This window comes from Rhinopithecus roxellana, chromosome 8 (genome assembly GCF_007565055.1).
Source record: "Rhinopithecus roxellana isolate Shanxi Qingling chromosome 8, ASM756505v1, whole genome shotgun sequence".
NCBI lineage: Eukaryota > Metazoa > Chordata > Mammalia > Primates > Cercopithecidae > Rhinopithecus > Rhinopithecus roxellana.
The window spans coordinates 111,364,429-111,391,693 of record NC_044556.1 but is presented as its reverse complement, the minus strand read 5'-3'; the positions used below and the strand labels follow the sequence as shown (position 1 = coordinate 111,391,693).

Genomic DNA, 27,265 nt, shown 5'->3' with positions numbered 1-27,265 from the left:
ATATTGTATTCGTAATATAGTAGAAGTAGTGTTAAATTAGAGATCTGTTTTATCTGTTTACCAAGGTAGTATTAACTTCTCAGATACAATTTTCGTCTACAATGAGTGTATTGGACTAGATTCAAGCTTGTGGCTTAATTGGTACCCAGGAAAAATAATTCCACTTTGTTGCTCTAACATATCAAGCTTAAGCCAAGGTGTGATTTTTATAAGAGGGTATATGCATCTAGACTTGTAGATGGCTACCTATTTTTCGGCTCAATTCCTGAGGAAGTAGGAGGGGTGCTGCTCATAGCTATATTTTGTACACCCTCACATACCTGTCTCTAGAACCGACTTTCCTTAACCTAATGTTTGAGGGGTATAGAAATGGGTTTCAGGGAATCCATAAAGTCCCTGAATTATGTGTTGCATTTTTATGGGGAAGTCTGATAGCCTTTTGTCAAGATTCTTAAAGGTATCAATAAGCTAAAAGTCTAAGAACTATTCTAGAGCAAGAATTTCTGTGAGAACACAGCTATAGTATTGCTGGTCTGGGATGTATGCATATATAATTTTGATGGTTATTCCACTTTACATATCAACCAGTAGTGCATGAGGGCTTCTGTGTTTAATAACAACTTTGGAAGACTTGTTGGTAATTATTTTTGAGAGACTAAATCTCACTTTTTATTTGTTTTAAAGTATGTAAAATTTTAGAGCCTTTTCCATGATTGGTTCTCTTCAGTCTAAATTGTTTTCTTTGTATTGTGTGAACAATCTTTAAATTTGGAGAATATTTAATTTTAGAGTGACCTTTTGCCTAGAATCAGATGAATATTTGCGTGTATTTTATGTTACAGGGGTTAAATTTGGAGAATATTTAATTTTACAGTGACCTTTTGCCTAGAATCAGATGAATATTTGCATGTATTTTATGTTACAGGGGTTAGAATACTGTGAAGAAAGATACACCCTGGACCTGACAGGTGGCATGTTCCCTTTGAGGGGACAGACGAGTAATACCAAATTGTTGGGATGCCAGAGTATAGAGAAATTTCGATCTCATGGTGACAGGGAGGAAGGCATGAATGAAGGTTAGTTAAAGTACTTGAAATATGTCATGTGAAGGCTGGATTTAAAATTTATGACAGGTATTGTTTCCCAGATTTCATACTCCTGGCAGTTAAGAAAATTAGAATAGTAATTATGGAATTTATTCAGTTCTATATGAGATACTAGATATTTCTTGCTCTCCAGATTGCTATGTATAACTAAAAAATAAAATAGATTAGGGTAATGAAGGACCCTTTTATTTTAATCTAGTTCTCAAAACAAACAGGTGATCCCTAGTCTGAATTAGTGTGACTAGTCTTTGCATGAAGTTTGCCTGTGTGTTTTTTGAGCCGTGTATGGTATACATGCCTTGGTTGTTTTTGAATGAAGTTTGCCTGTGTGTTTTTTGAGCCGTGTATGGTATACACGCCTTGGTTGTCTTGAATGTTTTCTGTTTCCTTTAGTGTCATCGCTTTTTCCTGGCAATTTTTTTTTGCTTAACGTTTCAGAGCCCTGTTTCTCCATCTGTAAGTGGGATCATACAGTTAGATCTTTTGCAAAGGGTAGTTGTGAGGGTTTTAAATCACACAGTGAATTTACCCAACCCAGAAATGCCCTTTTGGCTAGGGCCTGTATCTGTATTTCTGATCCAGTTTTCAGATCCAGTTAAACATGTGAAAAAACAACTTGTCATGAGCTCACTTCTTTCTAAAATATTTATTTATTTATTTAGAGACAGGGTGTCACTCTGATGCCCATGCTGGTCCAGGCCAGAGTGTGGTGTCACGATCTTGGCTCGTTGCAGCCTTGACCTTCTGGGCTCAAGCAGTTCTCCCACCTTGTTCTCCCAAGTAACTGGTACTACAGGCACACACCACAACGCTTAGCTAATTTTTATATTTTTTGTAGTGGCAGGGTGTTTTCTTTTTTTGTTTTGTTTTGTTTTGTTTTGTTTTGTTTGAGATGGAGTCTCGCTCTGTTGCCCAGGCTGGAGTGCAGTGGTGTGATCTCAGCTCACTACAAGCTCCCCCTCCCGGGTTCATGCCATTCTCCTGCCTCAACCTTCTGGGTAGCTGGGGCTGTAAGCACTGGCCACCACGTCTGGCTAATTTTTTGTATATTTAGTAGAGACGGAGTTTCACCATGTTAGCCAGGATGGTCTGCATCTCCTGACCTCATGATCCACCTGCCTCGGCCTCCCAAAGTGCTGGGATTACAGGCATGAACCACCACACCTGGCCTGGTTTTTTTTTTTTTTTTTAAGAGACAGGGTCTCACTATCGCCCAGGCTGGAGAGCAGTCGCACGATCTCAGCTTACTGCAACCTCTGCTTCCCAGGTTCAAGTGATCCTCCCACCTCAGCCTCCTGAGTAACTGGGACTACAGGTGCATGCCACAATGCCCAGCTAATTTTTGTATTTTTTTTGTAGAGATGAGGTTTTGCTGTGTTGCTTGGGCTGGTGTCGAATTTCTGGGCTCAATTGATCTGCCCAACTTGGCCTTCCAAAGTGCTGGGATTACAAGCGTGAACCACTGCACCTGGCCATGCTCTCTCTTATTCCTCATTCTTTCTGTTTCCTTATAGTAGTGTTTCAGAGTTTTACTTTCTTCTTCTCCTGTTGATGTCCCTTACTCTATTTCTGTCTTTCCATTCCACAGGCACCATCCAAGCACTTTTCTTTCCCCCCTTTACCATGTAACTAGATAAGTCCCTCTCAACTAAGGTTCATCATAATAAACCTTAATGCCCAAAGGCATCCATTTTAGGTAGTGAATTAACTTCTCTAGTACTAGCTCTGTATCATCCTTGGGAAAGAGACAGTTCATTCAAACCATTTTCTACTTTGTGCCTCTAATACCTCAACGTTGCTCAAGTATTAACTGAGAACAAGCAAGGATATAACTTCCGGTAAGTGAGTACTTTTTAGTAAGGCCTTAAAATTGAGGAACAGTCAAAATGCAAGTGGATGAATCTGGTCTTACATACAAATGATATAAATGCGTTTTAATGAATCAAGTGGAATATGAGTTAAACCTCTTAATTTATGAGAAGATCTTGCTATAATTCTGTTGAGGTGATTTTACTTTGAGATTCTTTATTCTGTTTTTAAAAATTATCTTTTTTTTTCCAGCTCTATCTCCTGACACTAGTGTTTCGGTCTTTACCTGGCAGGTGAATATATATGGACAGGGAAAGCCTTGTATATATTTGGGGCTTTTCGATATAAATCGTTGGTATCATGCACAAATGCCAGATTCGTTAAGGTATGATTCTTTCTCTCTTTTCTCTCTCTCCTTTCTCTTTGTGTTTGTGCATGTGGCTGACTAATGCTTAGCAGTGTTTTTAATTTCCTTTAGGTCAGGAGAACACCTACATAATTGCTCTTACTTTGCACTGTGGTCTTTGGAGTCCGTTGTAAGTAGAACTTCTCCACATGGCATCTTGGATATATTAGTACACGAGAGAAGTTTAAATAGAGGAGTCCCTCCTTCATATCCACCTCCTGAGCAGTTTTTTAACCCAAGCACTTATAATTTTGGTATGTATTTCCTTAACATTACCTCTTAAGAAAAGTAATGCACAAAAGTATGTAAATGTCTGTATTGTGTAGTTTATTCATTCGGTGTTATCCGTTTATATCTCACAGTTAATTAACATGTGGATAACTTAGGAAGTTAATATATGCACACGAGAAATTTAGTGTTTTTGTTTTATAAAGGAATTATGACTTATTTTGAACCTGCTAGGAAAGATATTAACTATTTCACATCTGCATTTTATAGTAGTTTTTACTTTTTTGCTCTGTTTCTCAGCTGTGCTCGGAGTTTTTTGAGTTTTGTTTTTTTGCTTTTTTCTTGTTGTTTTGCTGTGTAATAGGTTTATTATCTATTCTTTGGATGAAAATACCTAGAAAAGTTTATTTAAAGATTTATTATATGTAATAGTTTGACGCCTTGCAGTCTGTTATTTGGATAAATTTTGTTCTATTAATGCCATTTTAAATATATGTAAGTGGATAATTTTTTAAATCTTTTTTATAGATGCTACTTGTTTGTTAAACTCAGGAGTTGTTCATTTAACTTGTACTGGCTTTCAGAAGGAGGTAGGTGACAGCTAGTGATTTCTTAATTGAACTGAATCAGATCTTGGAATATAGTTGATTTACAGATTTAAGTTTGATTTAGTGTTAGTGATATTGATGGTTGTTTTGGCTTAAATGGTGGCTTCTGCTAGGTTTATGAGATTAGCAACTAGTAGTATCAGTTACTAATGACAACCTGCCAGAAGACGAATTGAATATTTTTAGCAACTAATTTATGTAGATGCTAGTTACTTGAACCTCAAGCTTTCTGTCTCCTCAGAAAGCTTATGAGGAAATGAAGTAATGTAAAGAAGGTACCTAGCACAGTGGTATAGTGCCTGGCACAGGAAAAAAAAAGAATTTTGAAAAATACTTTTCTCTTTTTGAGACGCAGTTTCGCTCTTGTTGCCCAGGCTGGAGTGCAGTGGCGCCATCTCGGCTCATTGCAACCTCTGCCACCCAGGTTCAAGCGATTCTCCTGCCTCCGCCACCTGAGTAGCTGGGATTACAGGTGCCCGCCAGCACGCTTGACTAATATTTTGTATTTTTAGTAGAGATGGGGTTTCACCATGTTGGCCAGGCTGGTCTGAAACTCCTGACCTCAGGTGATCCACGTGCCTCGGCCTCCCAAAGTGTTGGGATTATAAGGGTGAGCCACTGTGCCTGGCCTGAAAAATACTTTTCTAGGGAAGCATGATGTGTCAGACCTTTTCATGGATAATTGACCAGATGTGGATGAATGCTATATTTATACTTCATATCAAATCTCTTTCACATTAGATAAAGAGGAATAGACTGCCGGAGTTTTTCTCTGTGTGTGTGTGTGTGAGTTTTGTCAAGATGTCACCAAACCTGTCAGCTTTAGAGAAGACAGCAGGGTTATACAGTTCATAAAAATATATAAGCTACCTTTTACTTATATATATTTTGTGTTATTCACAACTGGCAAGCATTGGTTAAGCTTAAGAACCTATAAACTGTTTCTTGCAAGGAAATACAGTCTTTCATAATTTCCATTTGCTATCTTTAAATTCTACTTAAATTTTAAGTGTGATTTATTAATCTTAAATTTGATGATTCAAATTGAGTATTGATTGATGCCTTACTAATTTATCTGTTACAGACTTTGACTTTTTTAAAGAAATCAGGGCCATCACTCAATGAAGTCATTCCTGATGGTTATAATCGATGTCTTGTAGCTGGCCTTCTTTCCCCAAGATTTGTCGATATTCAGCCTTCCAGTTTAAGCCAAGTGAGATGATTTTTGACTCTTACTGTTTCTTTCGGTTGGATCACGTTATTAGCTTTCTATTATAATAAAAATGTATTAGGTAATTTCTGCAAAAATAGGTGAAGTAGTATAATGCTGACTCTGGGTGATCAGCAGTTGTGGTCTTAGGTTTGGCTTAAAATTCCTACTCCTAATACCCAGTAGGCCATAACTTGGCAGCAGATTGACTTAGCTGTATAGAAGGATATAAGACAGGAAACACCTCATGGCTGTATCAGGCCAAATGCAGTGGCATGGTTCACTGTAGCCTCAACCCCTTGTGCTTAAGCAATCTTCCCACCCCAGCCTCCCCAAGTAGCTAGGACTACAGACAGGCACCAGTATGCTTAGCCATTTTTTTTTTTTTTTTGGTAGAGACAGGGTCTGGCTGTGTTGCCTAGGCTGGTCTTGAACACCTGGCCTCAAATTATCCTCCCACCTTGGCATCCCAAAGTGCTGAAATTACAGGCATGAACCACCTTGCCCAGCCTGTAATAATGTATTTTTACTGTACCTTTTCTATGTTTAAATACACATATACTTCACGTTGTGTTACAGATGCTTACAGTATACAGCACAGTAACGTGCTGTACAGGTTTGTAGCTTAGAAGCAATATATATAGCCTTGATACGTGGTAGACTACACCATCTAACTTTGTGTAAGTACACTCTTAACCATGATTGCACAACAACGAAACACACCTAACGAAACATTTAACAGAACGTATCCCCATCATTAAGCAACACATGGCTGTATGGAAAAATGCAATTCATTTTTGTATATTTATTTGATATCCACATAACTTTCAAGGTATGTGACCATCAGCAAATAATAGACTTTTTTCGTTTGTTTGTTACTACCTTTTTCTTTTTTTGAGACAGCAGCTTGTTCTGTTGCCCGGATTGGAGTGCAGTGGCACGATCTTGGCTCACTGTAACCCTCTAACCTCCTGGGTTCAAGTGATTATCCTGCCTCAGCTTCCTGAGTAGCTGGAACTAGAGGCATGTGCCTCCACACCCGGCTAATTTTTTATTTTTAGTAGAGACAAAGTTTTACCATTTTGGCCAGTCTGGTCTCTAACTCCTGACCTCAAGTGATCTGCCCGCCTCAGTCTCCCAAAGTGCTGGAATTACACGTGTGAGCCACTGTGCCAGTTACTGACTTTTCTCATTGCAATGTGGTAGAACTTCTATCAACTATAGGATAATAATGTTAGTAGCAGTTGTTTTTGTTTTGTCTCTGGTATTAATGTAAATGGCTGCAGTGAGTCTCCATTTAGAATCATGCCTTCTTGGGTTTTGTGGACCATTATCTTGTAATTCCCTCTGTACCTATTTAACTTACATTCATGTGATTCCTTTCTGACCATCTTTCAATTTGCTCCTGTAGTGAATGAAATCAATAGATTCCTCTGATATTAAACCACTCAGTGATTTTCAAAATACCAGCTTTATTGAGATATTTCATATATACCGTGCAGTTCACATATTTCAAGTATACAGTTCAGTGATTTTAATTCACAGAATTCTACAACTGTCATCACATTCCATTTTAAGACATTTTTATTACTTCTTTTTTTTTTTTTTTTTTTTTTTTTTTTGAGACGGAGTCTCGCTCTGTCACCCAGGCTGGAGTGCTGTGGCTGGATCTCAGCTCACTGCAAGCTCCGCCTCCCGGGTTCACGCCATTCTCCTGCCTCAGCCTCCCGGGTAGCTGGGACTACAGGCGCCGCCACGTCGCCCGGATAGTTTTTTGTAGTTTTTAGTAGAGACGGGGTTTCACCGTGTTAGCCAGGATGGTCTCCATCTCCTGACCTCGTGATCCGCCCGTCTCGGCCTCCCAAAGTGCTGGGATTACAGGCTTGAGCCACCGCCCCCGGCCCATTTTTATTACTTCTAAAGAGAGTTCTGTGCCCATTAACAGTCACTCCTTTTCCCTTACCTTCCTGCCTGCCCCATCCTGCCCAGCTTTATGTAATGACTAATCTACTTTCTGTATAGATCAACCTATTCTAGATATTTCATAGAAATGGGTCAAATAATGTGTCATCTTTCGTGAGCATCTTCTTTCATCTAGCAGGTTTTCAAGGCTCATCTGTGTTACAGCAAGTGTCAGTGCTTCGTCCCCTTTTATGTGGCTGTGTAATACTCTGTTGTATGAGCATACCATAATTTCTTTATCTACAATTAATGGGCATTTGGGTTGTTTCCACTTTATGGCTTTTAATAGTGGTGCTGGGAACCTTCATGTGAGATTTTTGCTTGGGTGTGTATTTTTGTTTCTTTTTGGTATATACCTAGGTGTGGAATTGGAGGGTCATGTGCTAAGTCTATGTTTAGCATATTGAGAAACTGCCAAACGGTTTTGCAAAGTGGCTGTTCCATTTTACATTCCCGCCAGCAGTATATGAGAGTTCCAGTTTTAACACATCCTTATCAATGCTTGTTACTGTCTTTTCATTATAGCCCTTCTCATGGGTCATAATGATTTTTTTAGCCTTAAAATTTTTAAATTCGGAACCAGAACTTGCCTGTGATCTCACACCCTCTTTCTTTCCTTTCTATAATGCATGGTTTAGGAAGAACAGTTAGAAGCTATATTGTCAGCAGCAATTCAGACTAGTTCCTTGGGACTTTTGACTGGTTATATCAAAAGATGGATAACAGAAGGTAAGATTCTGATTTTTAACAAGTAAAATGTTTGGTATTTTTAAAGTTATCAATTCGCTATTTGTTGTTTTGTTTTCTTATTTTTATGTTGATATAGTGGTAGATCCACATGCAGTTGTTAAGATGCAGTAGAGAGATCCTACCCCCTTTAGCACATTTGCCCACAGTGCTATGATCTGACAAACCTTTAGTATAGTCAGCACAACCAGGATCCCTCACGTTGCCCTGTTATAGCCATACCTAGCTTCCTTCTGCCCCATCCTTAACCCCTGGCAAGAATTTTGTCATTTTAAACATGTTCATAAATGGAATTGTGCAGTATGTAACCTTTTGGGGTTACCTTTTTTACTCAGCAAAATTCTCTAGGAACTCATCCAAATTGTTGTGTGTATCACTGTTACTCTTCACATGCATGCACACACACACCCCAAACACATGTTTCAGAACCATTTCTGAACACAACTGTTCAGAACTATTTGAGAATAGTTTTTTTTCTGAGCCATTTGATGATAAGCCATCATGCTTTTTTAACCCATAAATATTTTGGTATTGCTTCTTCTAAGAATAAGAAATTCATTTACAGAACCACTTTGTGATCATTAAAAAATCAAGAAAATTAAGACTTTTATCAAATCTAGAGACCTTATTGAAATCCCAGTAATGTCTTTTATTTCAATTTAGAGGGGAGAGAGGGTTCAGAATCATGCTTTGTATTTAGTTTTTTGGAAAGAGATCTAGAATACTTTGTAATTGTTTTTATAATTTCCCTTAATCTTGTACATTTTGTCACTTTGTCTTTCAAAAAATTGACTTTTTTTTTTTTTTGAAGAAATTAGGCCTTATTTTATAGTCTGCATTTAAGTTTGTGCTTGCCATCTCTCCTCATGACTAAGTGACAGGTTTTACATTTTCGGTGGCAGTACTACCCGACGTGATGTGCTCCGTGGTGTGATGCACTGTGAGGGTCCGTTCGGCCTCCGTTCAGTGTTGGTGTTCACTCGGTTAGGGTGCTGTCTGCCGTGTTTTCCCACCAGCAGTTTAGAATTCTGTTTGTAATTAATAATCTTTATTTTTTCCCTTTTGTATTTACAAATAAGAACAACCAAATTCTGCTACTAATTTGCGCTTTGTTCTTGAATGGACGTGGAATAAAGTGGTTCTCACAAAAGAGGAATTTGACAGACTATGTAAGTATTAGAAGTCTAGATGTAGCACAGTAGTATTAATATTAGTAGTATTAATATTAAAATACTAACCTTGGTTTATGTCTTAAGTACATAATTTGTAATCATTTTGAAGTTGTAAACTCTTTTTTTTGTTGTTGTTTGAGACGGAGTCTCGCTCTGTCGCCCAGGCTGGAGTGCAGCAGCGCGATCTCGGCTCAATGTAAGCTCCGCCTCCCGGGTTCACGCCATTCTCCTGCCTCAGCCTCCCGAGTAGCTGGGACTACAGGCACCCGCCCCCACGCCTGCTAATTTTTTTGTAATTTTTAGTAGAGACGGGGTTTCATCATATTAGCCAGGATGGTCTTGATTTCCTGACCTGGTGACCCGCCCGTCTCGGCCTCCCAAAGTGCTGGGATTACAGGCTTGAGCCACTGCGCCCGACCTGAAGTTGTACAGTTGTAAACTCTTAAAATTTGAAGATGTCCCAAAAGAAAATTATTTCTTTTTACCTTAAAGTAATTTTTTTTTTTTTTTTGAGACATGGTCTCACTTGTTGCCCAGGCAGTACTATAGTGGTGAGTTCATGGCTCACTGCAGCCTTAACCTTTTGAGCCCAAGTCATCCTCCTGCCTCAGCCTCCTGAGTAGCTTGGACCACAGGCACATGCTGCCTCACCCAGCTAATTGTTGTATTTTTTGTAGAGACGTGGTCTCACTATATTGCCGAGGCTGGTCTTGAACTCCTGGCCTCAAGCGATCCTCCTGCCTGGGCCTTCCAAAGCATTGGTATTACAAGGCGTGAGCCATTACATCCAGCCAAAAGTAATTTTTGATCAAGATTTTGCAGCAGGTCATTAAACTGGCAACATGCTGATATGCCTACAATAGCAGGTTTTAGGATTATAACTTGTCTTTTTGGTCTTAGGAGTTTAATTTACTAAATATACTGGTGATAGAGTAAGGGGAATGTGCTAGGTAATGCTCAGAAGTTTCTGTACTTACTTTCTATTTAACATGTTGATAGAAATAATGAAGTTGAAGTGGCAGGGTAAAAGTGCATCACTGTTGTCCTTCATGGGCAGATGTCATTATTATCATGGCAGATCATTTTCCTTCTTGACAGTTTTGTTAGTTTCTTGTTCATTTTGATTGAGTCTTGTGGTATGTCATGAATATTAAAAACCTATTGTGTCCAGTTAGGGCAAATACAAGGCTGAAAGTACTAGTAGTTAGAGATACAGTTGCACTGTAAGTGAAAGTAAAATTTAAGTTTATTTAGGGGTAAATGTTTTAGTCATTTCTCTTGTGTCATGATGAGTAAACAGATGGACTTTTGAAATGATTTGACTATAGATAGCTTTTCACAATGTAAGTTATTCTTGGTAGAGAATTTTTATACCAATCAAGTTTGTTAGGAAGACATGGAGCTTTCTAGTGTTTTAGGCTGTACTTATGAAACTATTGTCATGAATTAAATATTTCAGTGATCAGTGTGATTGAGGTCTGGAAGAACACTATCAGGTGTTTAGGATCAGAGTAAAAATGCCTTTTTTTTTTTTTTTGAGACAGAGTCTGGCTCTGTCGCCCAGGCTGGAGTGCAGTGGCAAGCTCCACCTCCCGGGTTCACGCCATTCTCCTGCCTCAGCCTCCCAAGTAGCTGGGACTACAGGCACCCGCCACCTCGCCCGGCTAGTTTTTTGTATTTTTTTAGTAGAGACGGGGTTTCACCGTGTTAGCCAGGATGGTCTCGATCTCCTGACCTAGTGATCCGCCTTTCTCGGCCTCCCAAAGTGCTGGAATTACAGGCGTGAGCCACCGCGCCCGGCAAAATGTCTTTTTTTTTTAAGAGAAAAATGTTTGTTGAACCTCATTATGTTTTGTAAAAAGAAATTGAACTCAATTCATAAATCGTATGACTGCTTTGATTCTTTGAGGATGGTGCAGTGTTTGGGAGTTTAACGTGGTAGTTCAGCTGTTGCTGCTTTGAGCTTTATACCGGTAGGTTGGGTTTTTTAAAAAATAAAAACCTCTAAGAGTAATTAAAATACAAAGCATAGTAAGTGTTTTAAATGTAGTAGAGATTAGGCGTGGTGGCTCAGGCCTGTAATCCCAGCACTTTAGGAGGCTAAGATGAAAGGATTGCTTGAGGCCAGGAATTCAAGACCAGCCTGAGCAATATAGCAAGACCCCCGTCTCTGCCAAAAAAAAAATTATTTTTTTAATTAGCTGGGCATGGTGGCACATGCCTGTAGTCCCAGCTCCTTGGGAGACAGCCTGGAGGAACACTTGAGCCCAGGAGTTTGAGAGTGCAGTGAGCTGTGATAGTAGTACCATTGCACTCCCGCCTAGGTGACAGAGTAAGACCCTATCTCAAAAAAAGTATTAGAAGTAAAGCAACGGCCGGGCGCGGTGGCTCAAGCCTGTAATCCCAGCACTTTGGGAGGCCGAGACGGGCGGATCACGAGGTCAGGAGATAGAGACCATCCTGGCTAATATGGTGAAACCCCGTCTCTACTAAAAAAATACAAAAAACTAGCCGGGTGCGGTGGCGGGCGCCTGTAGTCCCAGCTACTAGGGAGGCTGAGGCAGGAGAATGGCGGGAACCCGGGAGGCGGAGCTTGCAGTGAGCTGAGATCCGGCCACTGCACTCCAGCCTGGGCGACAGAGTGAGACTCCGTCTCAAAAAAAAAAAAAAAAAAAAAAGAAGTAAAGCAAATTAGATTGGGCACAGTGGCTCATGCCTGTAATCCAGGACTTTGGGAGACCGAGGCAGGCGAATCACCTGAGGTCAGGAGTTCGAGGCCAGCCTGGCCAACATGGTGAAACCTCGTCTCTACTAAAAATACAAAAATCAGCCGCGTGTGGTAGCACATGCCTGTAATCCCATCTACCCAGGAGCCTGAGGCAGAAGAATCGCTTGAACCTGGGAGGGAGAGGTTGCAGTGAGCCGAGATTGAGATTGCACCACTGTACTCCAGTCTGGGCCACAGAGCGAGACGCTGTCTCAAATAAAAAAGAAAAAAAAAAGAAGTAAAACAAATTAGAATTTGATTTGATCTAAAGAAGGATTTTAGAACGAAGACAGTTGTTTTCTAGACCAATAACACATTAAATATTAATGTAACTAAATGGGTCATTAAAGTAAATCCCTGTCTTTTGATGTGTACTGGTTGTGAGGATAAGCTCTAGATCTAGATGATTTGAGTTCATGTTCTCACTCTTGGCTTTTGCTAGTTTTATATTGAAAGCACTTTTTAGGTTCCTTGGAGGTTTTGCCATTCCTAGCTTGTCTTTATAAATCTCATAATGAATAGAATAATTCTTTTGAGTGATAGCAGTTTGAGAAATTTTGTATTGTGATTCTAATTTATTTAGATTTACTGTATGGAAACTTATCTTGTATTTTATTCTTGAAAGGTGTGCCATTATTTGATGGTTCGTGTCATTTCATGGATCCACAAACTATACAGTCTATCCAGCAATGCTATTTGCTTCTTAGCAATCTTAATATAGTCTTGAGCTGTTTTGCATCAGAAGCCCGAGAGATCACTGAGAGAGGTATCCTCTTTGTTTTATCAATTGATTGTTTTATTAAATTTGACTTCTTAGAGAAACGAATACATTTCCCATGTCTTAGATGGATCATTATGTAAAGAGGACATTATTTCTCCAGTGCTAGGGTTTTTGTTTGTTTCTTTGTTTCAGTGAAAAGCTACAGAATGTTGTTAGACATGCCATGCCACGAGCCCATGCTTAAATAAGCTTAGGAAATTCTGAAGTTAATAATTATTAAGGTTAGTGTATTTGCAGTAAAGTTTCAAATTCAGTCATGTATGTTTTTTATTCAAAGAAGTCATTATAATTTTTTTCTGTTTTGCAATTTCAAAACCAAAACAAGTCAATTTCATTTAAAGGCCTGTTTTGAACAATCTTTCTTAGTGATACTATACTAGTTTGTATTAATGTGTAAATTTGAGTTCTGGAATTAGCTAAATGAAAGTGTAGCTGAGGTGGAAGTGTATTTACCTAAAATGTCTATTTTAGGGAGTGACTTACTTATTTTAGCATTTTGGAGATTTGCTTGACATCATTTTGGACCAAAGTAAACTAGATACAAAAGTGAATTAGTTCAAGAGAGATACATGTATTTTGAACAAATACATGTATGTAAAATATACATTTACATGTATATGTAAATTACCAAGTGATTAAGTTTGAAAACTGTGGAGCATCTTGCTTTTTTTTGTGAGTAAACAACTGATGTTAACTCTTCTTTACAGGACTGATAGACTTAAGCAATAAGTTTGTGGTTTCCCACCTCATCTGTCAATATGCACAAGTGGTTCTTTGGTTCTCTCATTCTGGGCTTTTACCAGAAGGCATAGGTAAAATATTTACTTACTCTATAAGTATTAAATAAAACATTCTGAATCTTTATAATTTTGTGATCGTATTCTAATGCTTTGGGTTTATTTTCTTCCACCTCACTTAATTTTCTCCTTAATTTAATTTATCCTTACCTTCTTTTCTTACATTTTTCCTTACTTTGTATCTTCATCCTATGCCTGCCACACAGTGCTCATACATGTTTATTAGATTGAATAACATTTAGAAGGAAAGCAAATTTGAGAAAACATAGCTCCTGAAAATGAGTTCAGCAGTATTACTAGCTATTATTTAGATCCATAGAACTATAGTTTCTATAACTCAGTTTTCCCGTTTCCTGATAATGATCCTTTTAATATGGTTACTAATATTTCTTCAATTAAATAGCCCCTTTTATCTAGTAATTTATGCCAGTACCAAGAATTAGAGAATTCTTGGTATTTGACTTGTGCTATATTTGTTTAGAGTATAACTTCTAAAACCTTCACTTTCTTGCATTTCCAGGAAGCCATTAGATTTTATTTAGAAGTGCCTCTGCCACTGTACATAATTGTTGATCTTATTTTTTCATAATCCTCTTAGATTTTGATTTGTAGTGAACATGTCTTGCTTTCAAATTATTATTTGCGCCTAAGGAGTGAAGTTATTTAGAACAGTTTCCGGGATTTTAAGCCACCATCTATGTTGTTAAGACTTTCGTGACAGATCATTTTCTCACTTGTGCATCTATAAATAAAAAGATGTGTAGTAATCTTTTATTACTTCAATATAACCACCCTGTGGGTTAACCAGAGGTTGCTATAAATATTAAATTACAGTAAAATATTATGTATTGTTGAGATATTTTGGAAATATTACCAGCTTTTTTTCCAACTCTTAAAAATCTAGATGATACTGTGCAGTTGTCAAGGTTATGCTACAACTACCCTGTAATTCAGAACTACTACACCAGTCGTCGACAGAAGTTTGAGCGTTTATCAAGGTACTAGTAAAACAATTTTAGAAATTACATCTGTAAGAAGTCAAAAGTTTCTCAGAACAGTGTTCATCGTGTTACAAAGTGAATGGGTATAATTCTCAGTAAAGTATCAGAATTTGCTATTACCATTACTATTTTATTTCTCTCTTTTTAAAAAAAAAGAATACATGAAGAGCCTACTTAGTTCCTTTGAAATAAAGAAGTAAAGGTAATAGACAAAGAAAGAGAGGTGTTTAGAGTCTTGACCACACTTCTGGAAATAGTCGTCTTCCTCAAGTTGCAATGACAAAATTACAAAGCATGTAACATTAGAGCAATGGTTCACAAACGTTGATTCCAGGTTTCTTACACTCGAATCACCTGGGAATCAGTACTTTAAAATCTGTGCCAGCTATAATTCTGATGCATGGCAATTGTGGGAACCAGTGCTTTAGAATGACCAATTTAGGAGAGTGAGCATTAGCTTGGAGGATTGATTAGGATATTTTACAATTCTAGATCTGTTATTTCCTAAGTGTATATCCTTAACACTTTGTTATGCTTTCTAATCCTATTTGTTATATAAGTTAATGAAGTCAGTATAAAGCTAAATAAAATAATGTGTGCAGGGCATCTAGTGCAGTGCCTGACTCATTGGACAACCTCAGAGAGTAGTAAGTGCTGCCGCTATTCACAATTAGAAAAGGAAATAAGGGAAAAAAAGAAGAGAAAAGAAAAGGAAACAGGGACAATATCTGCACATCACATCATAGGTGCTCAGTAATAGATATTTGAGTGAAAGAATCACTGAGGATAGGCCGGGCACGGTGGCTCAAGCCTGTAATCCCAGCACTTTGGGAGGCCGAGACGGGCGGATCACGAGGTCAGGAGATCGAGTCCATCCTGGCTAACACGGTGAAACCCCGTCTCTACTAAAAAATACAAAAAACTAGCCGGGCGATGTGGCGGGCGCCTGTAGTCCCAACTACGTGGGAGGCTGAGGCAGGAGAATGGCGTGAACCCAGGAGGCAGAGCTTGCAGTGAGCTGAGATCCGGCCACTGCACTCCAGCCTGGGCAGCAGAGAGAGACTCCATCTCAAAAAAAAAAAAAAAAAGAATCACTGAGGATAAAAGACTAACCCAAGTGATGAAACAGAAACTTTAACTTTCTGTCTTTGAACTTCAGTATTTTCACTATGCTGGGCTTTATACTCTATGGTAGTTTGCTTAATATGGTGAAAAATAGAATGGTCACTGGCTAGATGGACCACCTGGGGACCTCACCTTGACTGACTGGCTTGCTGATGACTGAACTGGAGGCAACTTAAGGGCTTATCCGACTAACTCTCCTTGATGTCTGTAGTTCTCATCATGCTAACTAGGGTCCAATTCCCAATTCTCTTCTCTCTCTGTTTTTAGAGACAGGGTCTCTGTTGCCCAGGCTGCAGTGCAGTGGCATGTGTATAGCTCACTTTAAACTCCTGGGCTCAAACGATCCTCCTTCCTCATCCTCCTGAATAGCTAGGACTACAGGTGCACACCACCATGCCCAGCTAGTTTTTGTATTTTCTTTAGAAATGGGGTCTTGCTTTGTAACCCAGGCTGGTCTCAAACTCCTGACCTCAAGTGATCCTCCTGCCTTGGCCTCCCAAATCACTGGGATTACAGGCATAAGCTACCATGCCCAGACTCTTCTCTCTTTGATAGTTGGGATTGTTACTTTTAATATTTTGATGCTGGTTGCTTTGATATTAATTAACAGTGATACTAAGTAAGTCTTAACTTTTCCCTGATTGCAGAGGGAAGTGGAACCCCGATTGCTTGATGATTGATGGACTGGTTTCTCAGTTAGGAGAGCGAATTGAGAAGTTGTGGAAACGCGATGAAGGAGGCACAGGAAAATATCCTCCTGCTAGTCTACACGTAGGTTTGCAGTAATGTGCTATCACTTAGAGTCTACAAAGCTGGGGAGGGAGGAGACATGCTTAGCTGCGTGTCTGGCACAGACTTGGGAAAACAAGAAGCGTGAATGAATGAATGACCTTATAAGATCCACTGACGGTTTTATCTCTTTGTTTTATAGGCAGTACTTGATATGTACCTATTAGACGGCATTACTGAAGCAGCCAAACATTCTATTGTATCCTTTTAAGTTTTATCCAGTGTTTATGTATTATTAAAATTATAAAATTTCAAGAGTAGTAGAAACCTGACATATCTAATGTGATCTCAATTGCAAGGTTGAATTTTGGTTTTGTTTTTTTAAGGAGGTGTTAAGCCAGGATCTGTTGTTTGGGCTCAGATGGCCTATGATTAACCTAAAACTATATGCACAATGTTGTTTTATGTTTGTTTTTCTAGGTATAGGGTACTTGGGCTTTTATCAGATAACTTAAATGTGTCCAAGACACTCAAAAAGTTAACAACAGTTGCTCTAAAATACTACTACCAAGTGGTCACTCTCAGTGGCGTTAACCTCTGTGCTGGAAATGAATACATTATAAGTCAGTGTGATATTGCCTTAGGCGTTATTTGAGTCCTGTAGTCTTTGTGATAATATTTTTGTGCTAATGTTAGTTACTTAGTCTAAAAATGTGTAATTCCATTTATAATTTATAAGCTAGATGATGTCTGATTAAGCTACCATCTTTTGCTAGATCACTAAAAATTTGCATATATCTTTGTTTCTTATTTACTGAGCTACTGACTTCATAAAAATTCACTTTATCTCCTTTGTGGTGCTGGTAATAAAATACTGGGAATGAATGGAGTTGATGTGGGACCAGTTTTACCTACATTTACTAAAATATCCTCTCATTGCTGACTCTCCATGACGGCTTTTAAACACTAAAAACGGGCCTTTCAAGTCTCTTTTAATGCTACATTTTGTTGCTACCTATTGTAAATATATATGTAGGAGGTTTTTGTTGTTGTATTTTATTGTCCTTAATCTGCTTTTTCAAAGACCATTTATTTGCTACTTGATATTATGTATTCCTTTCCCAACAAAACAGAGACTCCCATTGAATCTTTCCCAACTGTATTTGCCATTTCTTGGGGCCAAGTTAAACTTATTCAGGGGTTTTGGTTGATAGATCATAATGACTTTGAGGTAAGTCTATTCACTTACAGCGTAAACTTCCATGAATTACTAGAATTTTAGAAAATACACAGAATTTAAATTGTTATTAAAAGATATGATACAGTCTACTTCTAAAAATAGTTGAGGAAGGGCTCAGTTTCAGTTTAATCAGTACCTTACCAAGCACTATTTTAGAAGGCAAGAATATAAATACAGCAATTCAGAACCCAAGATTTCTTACCGTTTAAAGAAGGAAACTACTAAGTAAGTAATTATGATAGTGCAGATACAGTGATTGTTATATTAGAGATATGTTTGGGGTGTTGGGGGAACCATGGAAGGCAAGATTTGGCCTTGATGTATGAAATTGGTGATGGGACGATCTTATAAAATAGTGTGATACAGTCTCAGAGGTGTCAGGTTTTTGATAAGGCTTTTATTCTTTAAAATACAGTTATTACTCAGGATCTGTGCGGAATTGGTTTCAGGATCCAGAAACATACCAAAATTCACAGAGGCTCGTGTCTCTTATATAAAATGGCATAGTATTTGCATATACCCTATGCACATCCTCTTGTATACCATTGGCCCTCTGTGTCCGTGGATTCCATATCCGTGGCTTCAACCAGCCACAGATCAGAAATACTCGGGGAAAAAACTGGGTCTGTACTGAATATGTACAGACATTTTTCTTGTCACTATTTCCTGGACATTACACTATAACAGTTATTTACGTGTTATTTACATTTCATTGGGTATTTTAAATCATCTCTAGATCACTTATAATATCTAATACAATGTAAATGCTGTATGAATAGTTTATTCTGTATTGTTTTTATTTGTATTATGTTTTATCATTATACTGTTATTTTTTATTTTTATGTATTTATTTTGAGATGGAGTCTCGCTCTGTCACCCAGGCTGAAGTGCAGTGGCGCAATCTTGGCTCACTGCAGCCTGTGCCTCCCGGGTTCAAACAATTCTCCTGCCTCAGCCTCCCGAGTAGCTGGGACTACAGGTACATACCACCCTGCCTGGCTAATTTTTACCTTTTTAGTAGAGATGGGGTTTCACCATGTTGACCAGGCTGGTCTTGAACTCCTGACCTCAACTGATCTGCCCACCTCAGCCTCCCACAGTGCTGGGAGTATAGGCATGTGCCACTGCACTTTTTAATTTTTTTTTAAACTTACTTTTATTTGTTTTAGAGAATGAGTTTTGCCATGTTGCCCAGGCTGGTTTTGAACTCCTGAGCTCAAACAGTCCGCTTGTCTCAGCCTCCCTCCCAAAGTGCGGAGATTGCAGGCATGAGCCACCGCGCCCAGCCTTATTTTTGCAAATGTTTTCTATCTGCACTTAGTTCAGTCTGCAGATATGGATCCTGTAGATACTGAGAGCCAACTCTATATACCACAGATTAAAGTAGATTTTTTCAGCTTATATTTAAACGGTCTTACCTTGATTTTTGTGGTTTTTTAGTGTTAGGTTTAGCTGCTTTGTCTAAATGTATAGGATTATGTTTATATTTAACACTTTTCATGTTATTTCCAGAGTGGTTTGGATCTTTTGTTTCATCCAGCTACTGCGAAACCTTTGTCATGGCAACATTCAAAGATTATTCAGGCATTCATGAGTCAAGGCGAGCATAGACAAGCCCTCAGATATATTCAGACAATGAAGCCAACAGTGTCCAGTGGTAGCGATGTTATCCTTCACCTCACTGTTTTGCTTTTTAATAGGTAAGTACATCTTTTGAAAGTATAAACTCTTTATCATATCTGTTAATAAAATGGAATTGATGAAATTGACAATGGCAATATGCAGTTGGCCCTTAAGTCAGTAAAGTCAGTCCTTTGTATTAGTGGATTCTGCATCGAGGCAGATTGAAAATACAGTATTCATGGGATGTAAAACCTGCATATATGGAAGGTCAGCTTTTCATATACATGGCTCTGCAGGACCAACTTTGAAACTTGAGTATGGGTGGATATTGGTATCCTTGGGGATCCTGGAACCAGTCCCCCCACGGATACTGAGGGGGGTTAGGGTTATACTGTATAATATTTTACTTTGTTGCATTACTTATTGGTCTTTCAGTGTTAAGAAAAACATACAACACCTTTTATCTAGAATAAGATAAGTACCTTGAATAAAAGGAAGGGGTGCCAAATTGAGATTTACAGTTACATTTGTTGCTAATTGACAACACTGACAGTTGTCCTGCCTGGACAGCTGAGGGTTTGGTATGCTGAAAAGGAGTCAAGAATAGAGAGGAAGAATGGAGTGATAGAGAATTGCAGATTGAGAATTTGTATTCAGTCATGGTACGCTGATACTTTTGTTAATATTGGTTGTTTGAGTATTGGAATTCTTTTTTTTTTTTTTTGAGACGGAGTCTCGCTCTGTCGCCCAGGCTGGAGTGCAGTGGCCAGATCTCAGCTCACTGCAAGCTCCGCCTCCCGGGTTCACGCCATTCTCCTGCCTCAGCCTCCGAGTAGCTGGGACTACAGGCGCCCGCCACTTCGCCCGGCTAGTTTTTTGTATTTTTTAGTAGAGACGGGGTTTCACAGTGTTAGCCAGGATGGTCTCGATCTTCTGACCTCGTGATCCGCCCATCTCGGCCTCCCAAAGTGCTGGGATTACAGGATTGAGCCACCGCGCCCGGCCGCGTATTGGAATTCTTTGTATTTGAATTTTGTCATTGCATTTGCCCTGTTGCATCCTCATAGAAAGAGAATCTTAATTTAAGGAAGTGTCCAATTTTATGTCTTAATACTTCAACCAGATTTGAACAAGTGATATCTTTGTTTCTTCTTTTTGCAGATTTTAATGTTCTCTAATCAGTGTATTTGCCATTTACATAATGATTATTACAGTCTCACCTGCACAGTACCTGTGAGAAAGCTAAATGGCATGATGGGAAGTACAGTGGTATGGTTACTGGGTTTTCCTGTGAACTAGGCTGGAGACATTGCTTGGAGCTGAAATTCCTTACTAGGCTTACTTTATACCACTTTTATTGGTTTTATTCAACCCTATTGATCATTTTTATATTTTTAGAAATTACTTTACCTCACTGTGTTATATATGAACCAATTATCAATTCTGCGTCAGCACTCTGAAAGTTGCATTTTCTTGGTTCTCTTTGGTTAAATAACATGTACTTCTAAGGATAAGAGGGTAAGATCTACAAATTTCAGGCAGAAGAAAAGTTTTGAAGTTTAATATAGATTGATTTAGACATAGAACCTTAACAGTAATGAATTAGCAAGTACTTGTTGAAATAATCTGGCTTAGCAAAAATGTTTAGATAACTTAATAAATCTAGAATCAATACTGAAATTGTTTCTGAGAGCAAAATTGTAGTTTCAACAAGATTTACTGTAAGAACAATAATTTAAAGAAGCTAAATGTGATAACTTGAATAAATGGGTTAAGCATTATAGTACTGGGTTGGAAACCATCATATAAATTTTTTTCATTTGCATGTACTTCTCTTTAGTGATGTTAAAGTGTTGATACTTATCACTAATACTTACATCAGAGGGGCAGGTGTTGGAACTTTGGAAGAAACATGTTTGGAAGTTTGCTGATTTTTTTCCTTCTTTTGATTCCAAGTGTCCTTCTTTAATTCATCCAGAGCATGTTTCTCTGATTTGCTGGGTTCTCATTTCCTTTACCTTTGCCATATAGTAAACAAACACTAATAAATAGTTTAATTTCTAAACCTTATTTCTCTTAAGTTGGAAAAAGTCTCAGTTATCCATTCCCCAGAAAACTAGCACATTAAGGCTTCTATACATTAAATACAGAAATAAAAACAACCACTCAAAATTCTATTTGTGAGATAGCTTGTATTCAGATTTAAGAACTGTTTAAAAATAATTACTAGTCCTGTAAATAGAGAATGACGTGAGTGTTGCTAAAAAGTCAGAGAACACTGTTGAAAGTGCAGGTGATAGTTTTTATTGAAACACCTTGGCCGGGCGCGGTGGCTCAATCCTGTAATCCCAGCACTTTGGGAGGCCGAGATGGGCGGATCACGAGGTCAGGAGATCGAGACCATCCTGGCTAACATGATGAAACCCCGTCTCTACTAAAAATACAAAAAACTAGCCGGGCGAGATGGCGGGCGCCTGTAGTCCCAGCTGCTCCAGAGGCTGAGGCGGAGCTTGCAGTGAGCTGAGATCTGGCCATTGCACTCCAGCCCCATCTCAAAAAAAAAAAAAAAAAAGAAACACCTTAGGAGAAAGCTGCTTAAATTTTTGAACTGATAATTTTGCAAAAGACAGCTATGTTTATTGCCCAGGAGATTATATAACAGCATACTTTACACTTCACTTTTATCAGAAAGAAGCAAATAACAAGAAAACAAGCTGATTTACAGGGACTTATTCAAGAAAACAAAGTTTCTGAGTATCTCCCGCGGTCGTACATAATCACCTAATTTGTTCAAGTACCTACAACTCTAGTCCAGCAGTGTTTAATCAGTATGTCCTTGAACCATGGATAGAGGTTACATTTGGGAAATTTGAACTAAAAGTCAGAGAAGTTAGGCTGCATCATGGTCTAACACTCAAATGATTTGATTGCATAAAGACAACTGAAATGGCTGAAAAAGTTTTAATATTTAAACCATCAAACACTAACACTCTCCCCACACTCACCCTCCTGACTGTACACCCTCACTTCTGACCTGAGGAGGTGTTGCCCTGTTTTGAACTATTAATTTATATTAGTAATATTGTTTATTAATTTGCACCCTTACAAATAATGTTATTGAAACAGCCACTTATTGTAGCAAAGATGTTAAGAGCAAAATCTTTGGACTCAAATAGATTGGGATTTAAATCTAAACTATGCCACTTTTTGAAATAGGATCAAAAGCAGTTTATCCTCTCTGATTCTGAGTTTCCTCATTAAGAGCATCTTTGCCTTTCTCTAAAACTTCATGCTGGTAGCTTTTAAATTTTATGAGCTATGTCTACAGACATACCATCACAACTGTGGCATGGCTGTTTTACATGCAAATTAACCATGATGCACTGTACAGCGACAGACTTATAAATAAAGACTATAGATAATTCAGCTACTAACATTGATTATTCAGTCTTAGGATTATAAATGTACAAGAAAGCTGAACAATCCTTTCGTATAGGCATAATTTTTCTTCTTTCTATGTTATGTGGGTTTATTTTGCTGTACTTTTAACTCAGGTTGGATGATTGTTTCATTTTCAGCTTTTTTTTTTGGTAATACAAAAATATAAATCGAATGTCCTACATAGCACCTTAGCAGCATCCCACAATTTTTTTTTTTTTTTTTTTTTTTTTGAGACGGAGTCTTGCTCTGTCGCCCAGGCTGGAGTGCAGTGGCCAGATCTCAGCTCACTGCAAGCTCCGCCTCCCGGGTTCACGCTCTTCTCCTGCCTCAGCCTCCCGAGTAGCTGGGACTACAGGCGCCCGCCACCTCGCCCGGCTAGTTTTTTTGTATTTTTTAGTAGAGACGGGGTTTCACCGTGTCAGCCAGGATGGTCTCGATCTCCTGACCTCGTGATCCGCCCGTCTCGGCCTCCCAAAGTGCTGGGATTACAGGCTTGAGCCACCGCGCCCGGCCGCATCCCACAATTTTAATTATGATTCTGTTCTAAATATTTTTAAACTTTCATTATGGTTATTTATTTTCCCTATCTATGATTTAGAAGTTTTAATTTACAAATAATAGGTTTTAAAAATTGTGTTGTTGGCTAATTGTATTGTAATCACATAATGTGATCCATGTGGTACCTGACCTGTAAAATTTTGCTAAGACTTGCTCTGTTTAAAAGTAATAATAATAGGCCGGGCACGGTGGCTCATGCCTGTAATCTCAGCACTTTGGGAGGCCGAGGCGGGTGGATCACGAGGTCAGGAGTTCGAGACCAGCCTGACCAACATGGTGAAACCCCCGTCTTTACTAAAAATACAAAAATTAACTGGGAGTGGTGGTGCACACCTGTAATCCCAGCTACTCAGGAGCCTGAGGCAGGAGAACTGCTTGAACCCAGGAGGTGGAGGTTGCAGTGAGCCAAAATTACGCCACTGCACTCCACCCTGGGCGATAGAGCGAGACTCCGTCTCAAAAAAAAAAAAAAAGTAATAATAATAAAGGCCAGGCACGGTGGCTCATGCCTGTAATCCCAGCACTTTGGGAGGCGGAAATAGGAGGATCACTTGAGCCCAGGAGTTCAGGACCAGGCTGGGCAACATATGGAGACCCTGCTGCTTCTCCTTTTTTTTTTTGAGACAAGAGTCTTGCTCTATTGCCCAGGCTGGGGTGCAATGACACGATCTCGGCTCACTGCAACCTCTGCCTCCCAGATTCAAGCGATTCTCCTGCCTCAGCCTCCCAAGTAGCTTGGATTATAGGTGCCGCCACCACGCCCAGCTAATTTTTGTTTTTGTTTTTTTTTTTGAGACGGAGTCTCGCTCTGTCGCCCAGGCTGGAGTTCAGTGGCCGGATCTCAGCTCACTGCAAGCTCTGTCTCCTGGGTTTACGCCATTCTCCTGCCTCAGCCTCCCAAGTAGCTGGGACTACAGGCGCCTGCCACCTCGCCCGGCTAGTTTTTTGTATTTTTTAGTAGAGACGGGGTTTCACCGTGTTAGCCAGGATGGTCTCGATCTCCTGACCTCGTGATCCGCCCGTCTCAGCCTCCCAAAGTGCTGGGATTACAGGCTTGAGCCACTGCGCCCGGCAAATTTTTGTATTTTTAATAGAGACGGGGTTTCACCATGTTGGTCAGGCTGGTCTCCAACTCCTGACCTCAGGTGATCTGCCTGCCTCCGCCTCTCAAAGTGCTGGGATTACAGGCTTGAACCTCCTCACCCAGGCAACCCTGCTTCTATTTAAAAAAATTTTTTTTGCTAAGACTTGATTTACCCACTGATAAGTACTCAATGTATTCTCCATTTAATAGGTGAAATGTCAGATATATTTGTCCCCATGATCAAGTTTGTTCGTTGCATGGTTTTAATCTTTCTGTGTCCTTAATAGTTTTTTTTCTTGGTCTGTTCTGTGAGTTACTAAGTACGTGAAGTTGCTGACACTAATGGTGGATGTCTCAGTTCCTCACCGTATTGGCAGCTTTTTCTATTTTGAATATTAGGTACATAAGAGTTTTAGTTTGTTCTTTTTAAAAATGACTTTTAAAATTATTACATGGTAACCTTCTTTATCATGAATAGTTGTTAATGTAGACACACAAATAACCTTTTTTATTTATATCCTGTATGTGTCTTTCCCCAGTCTTTTTACTTTACTCCAGTCACTAACAATCAGTGCTTGGTGGTTTACCTCTCTTGAATGTCTTTTTGTGTTGTGGTCTCCACCGTGCATTTCATAATGCATATTTGTATTTGGTCTAGCATGTTTAGAGAGTTTGCCACAGGATGGGTTTTCAGTCTGTCTTTGCTGTATTGCTGAGAACCCCCATGCATTCCTTATTAAAATGATTTCTGTATCTTTTACTGCCAACATGCTAGCCTAGCCTTTCATAAATTAATTTTCTTACTAGCATCATTATTATTTTCTAGCATCATTATTGTTTTCTGTAGGAAGAAAGAAAATAGTGAGGATTTGGAGACTTTGTTTTAAAACATTTGCTAAGTGTTGTCAATGGATTTCTTGAAGTTCAAAGTGTTTTCCTGCTATAGGGGAAACTGGGAAAGAACATCATCATTTGTCATTTGTTGTTAAAAATACTCTGTATACGATTATCAAATTAATATTTGGTAAATCATAAAGTAAGTTTATCTTACTCCTGCTAGTATGTCTGATCAACTGGGAGTGTATCACAGTTTAAAGTGGAAATTTAGTTTTTTTAGTTGGAGTCTCGCTGTGTCCACTAGGCTGGATGGAGTGTAGTGGCGCGATCTAGGCTCACTGTAACCTCCACCTCCTGTATTCAAGTGATTCTCCTGCCTCAGGCTCCTGAATAGCTGGGATTACAGGCATTGCCACCATACCTGGCTAATTTTTGTATTTTTAGTAGAGACAGGGTTTTACCGTGTTGGTCAGGCTGGCCTCGAACTCCTGGCCTTGTGATACGCCTGCCACGGCCTCCCCAAGTGCTGGGATTACAGGCGTGAGCCACCATGCCCTGCTTAAAGTGGAAAATTTTAAAAATATATAATGCCTATGGGCTGGGGGAGAGACATATTATTTGTTTTTGATGATAAGCTATTTACATGCTCCAGTGTTTTAAGAGGTTAAGAATGATGACATAGTGAATTCCCAACTGCCTCTTTCCTCTTAGTACCCAGTACTGTGAATAACTTCTAGTGTATTCTTCCTAAGATCTTCTAAACGAATGTTAACAAATGCCTATATATTCTCTCCCAGTAAACCCTTTTAACAAATAAAAACAGCACACTGTATACCCTTCTGACTGTACACCCTTCTGCAATGTACTTTTTTTCACTTTAGTTTGGTGCTAATTTTATAATTACATAAAGGATTTGCTTTTTAACTGTTGCATAGTAGTTCATTATTTGGATGGCTGTACCATTTTTTTTTTTAATTAGTTCTCCCTTTTTTTTTGGCGGGGTCGGGGGAAAAGAGTCTCACTTGTCACCCAGGCTGGAGTGTAGTAGAGTGATTTCGGCTCACTGCAACCTCCGCCTCCCGGGTTCAAGCCGATTCTCCTGCCTCAGTCTCCCAAGTAGCTGGGATTACAGGCGTGCACCATCATGCCTGACTAATTTTTGTATTTTTAGTAGCGACAGGGTGTCGCCATGTTGGCCAGGCTGGTCTCGAACTCCTGACCTCAGGTGATAAATCCACCTATCTCGGTCTCCCAAAGTGCTGGGATTACAGTCTTGAGCTGCCACACCTTGCCCTAATTATTAATAGTTCTCTGTAATGAACATTTAGGTTGTTTCAACCTTTAGCCATTTTAAACAATGCTATGATGAGTAACCACACATATTGCACATATGCCAGTTTGTAGAATAAAATCCTAAGGTGAAAGGATGTTTGCCTTCGTAATTTTGGTAGTTTAATTTTGACAAGTAGAGCAAATTGCCCTCCATCAAGGTTATGCCAACTTAATCCTCCTCTCAGTGACCATGTGCTGTGTCTTTTATCAACACAGTGTGCCAGGTAGTTTTTGTCTCATCATCTCATAGGTAAAAATGGTAGTTTTGGTATGTTCAGTCTCACTATAATAATACAAGTATCTTTTTTTATTTTTTTATTTTTATTTTTTATTTTTATTTTTTTTTTTTTGAGACGGAGTCTCGCTCTGTCACCCAAGCTGGAGTGCACTGGCCAGATCTCAGCTCACTGCAAGCTCCGCCTCCCGGGTTCACGCCATTCTCCTGCCTCAGCCTCCCGAGTAGCTGGGACTACAGGCGCCCGCCACCTCGCCCGGCTAGTTTTTTGTATTTTTTAGTAGAGACGGGGTTTCACCGTGTTAGCCAGGATGGTCTCGATCTCCTGACCTTGTGATCCGCCCGCCTCGGCCTCCCAAAGTGCTGGGATTACAGGCTTGAGCCACCGCGCCCGGCCCAAGTATCTTTTTTTAAAGAGCTATTTCTTTTGTGACCTGCCCATTAAAATCTTTAGCTTTTTTTCCTGT

General features: G+C 39.1%; 1 protein-coding gene across 3 annotated transcripts in view; it reads left to right on the top strand.

Annotated features, from left to right (window-relative positions):
• The window catches only part of AHCTF1 (AT-hook containing transcription factor 1), a 98,564-nt gene that overhangs the window by 30,805 nt on the left and 40,494 nt on the right, over positions 1-27,265 (top strand). For all 3 annotated transcript variants that reach the window (XM_010387320.2, XM_030935572.1, XM_030935571.1), the window contains exons 8-21: positions 926-1,076; positions 3,168-3,300; positions 3,394-3,575; positions 4,078-4,139; positions 5,242-5,370; positions 7,968-8,058; positions 9,156-9,245; positions 12,641-12,781; positions 13,504-13,608; positions 14,498-14,591; positions 16,367-16,490; positions 16,651-16,707; positions 17,533-17,679; positions 19,201-19,388. In XM_010387320.2, coding sequence (XP_010385622.1) covers positions 926-1,076; positions 3,168-3,300; positions 3,394-3,575; positions 4,078-4,139; positions 5,242-5,370; positions 7,968-8,058; positions 9,156-9,245; positions 12,641-12,781; positions 13,504-13,608; positions 14,498-14,591; positions 16,367-16,490; positions 16,651-16,707; positions 17,533-17,679; positions 19,201-19,388 — 1,694 coding nt within the window. The remainder of the gene's footprint in view (positions 1-925; positions 1,077-3,167; positions 3,301-3,393; positions 3,576-4,077; positions 4,140-5,241; positions 5,371-7,967; positions 8,059-9,155; positions 9,246-12,640; positions 12,782-13,503; positions 13,609-14,497; positions 14,592-16,366; positions 16,491-16,650; positions 16,708-17,532; positions 17,680-19,200; positions 19,389-27,265) is intronic.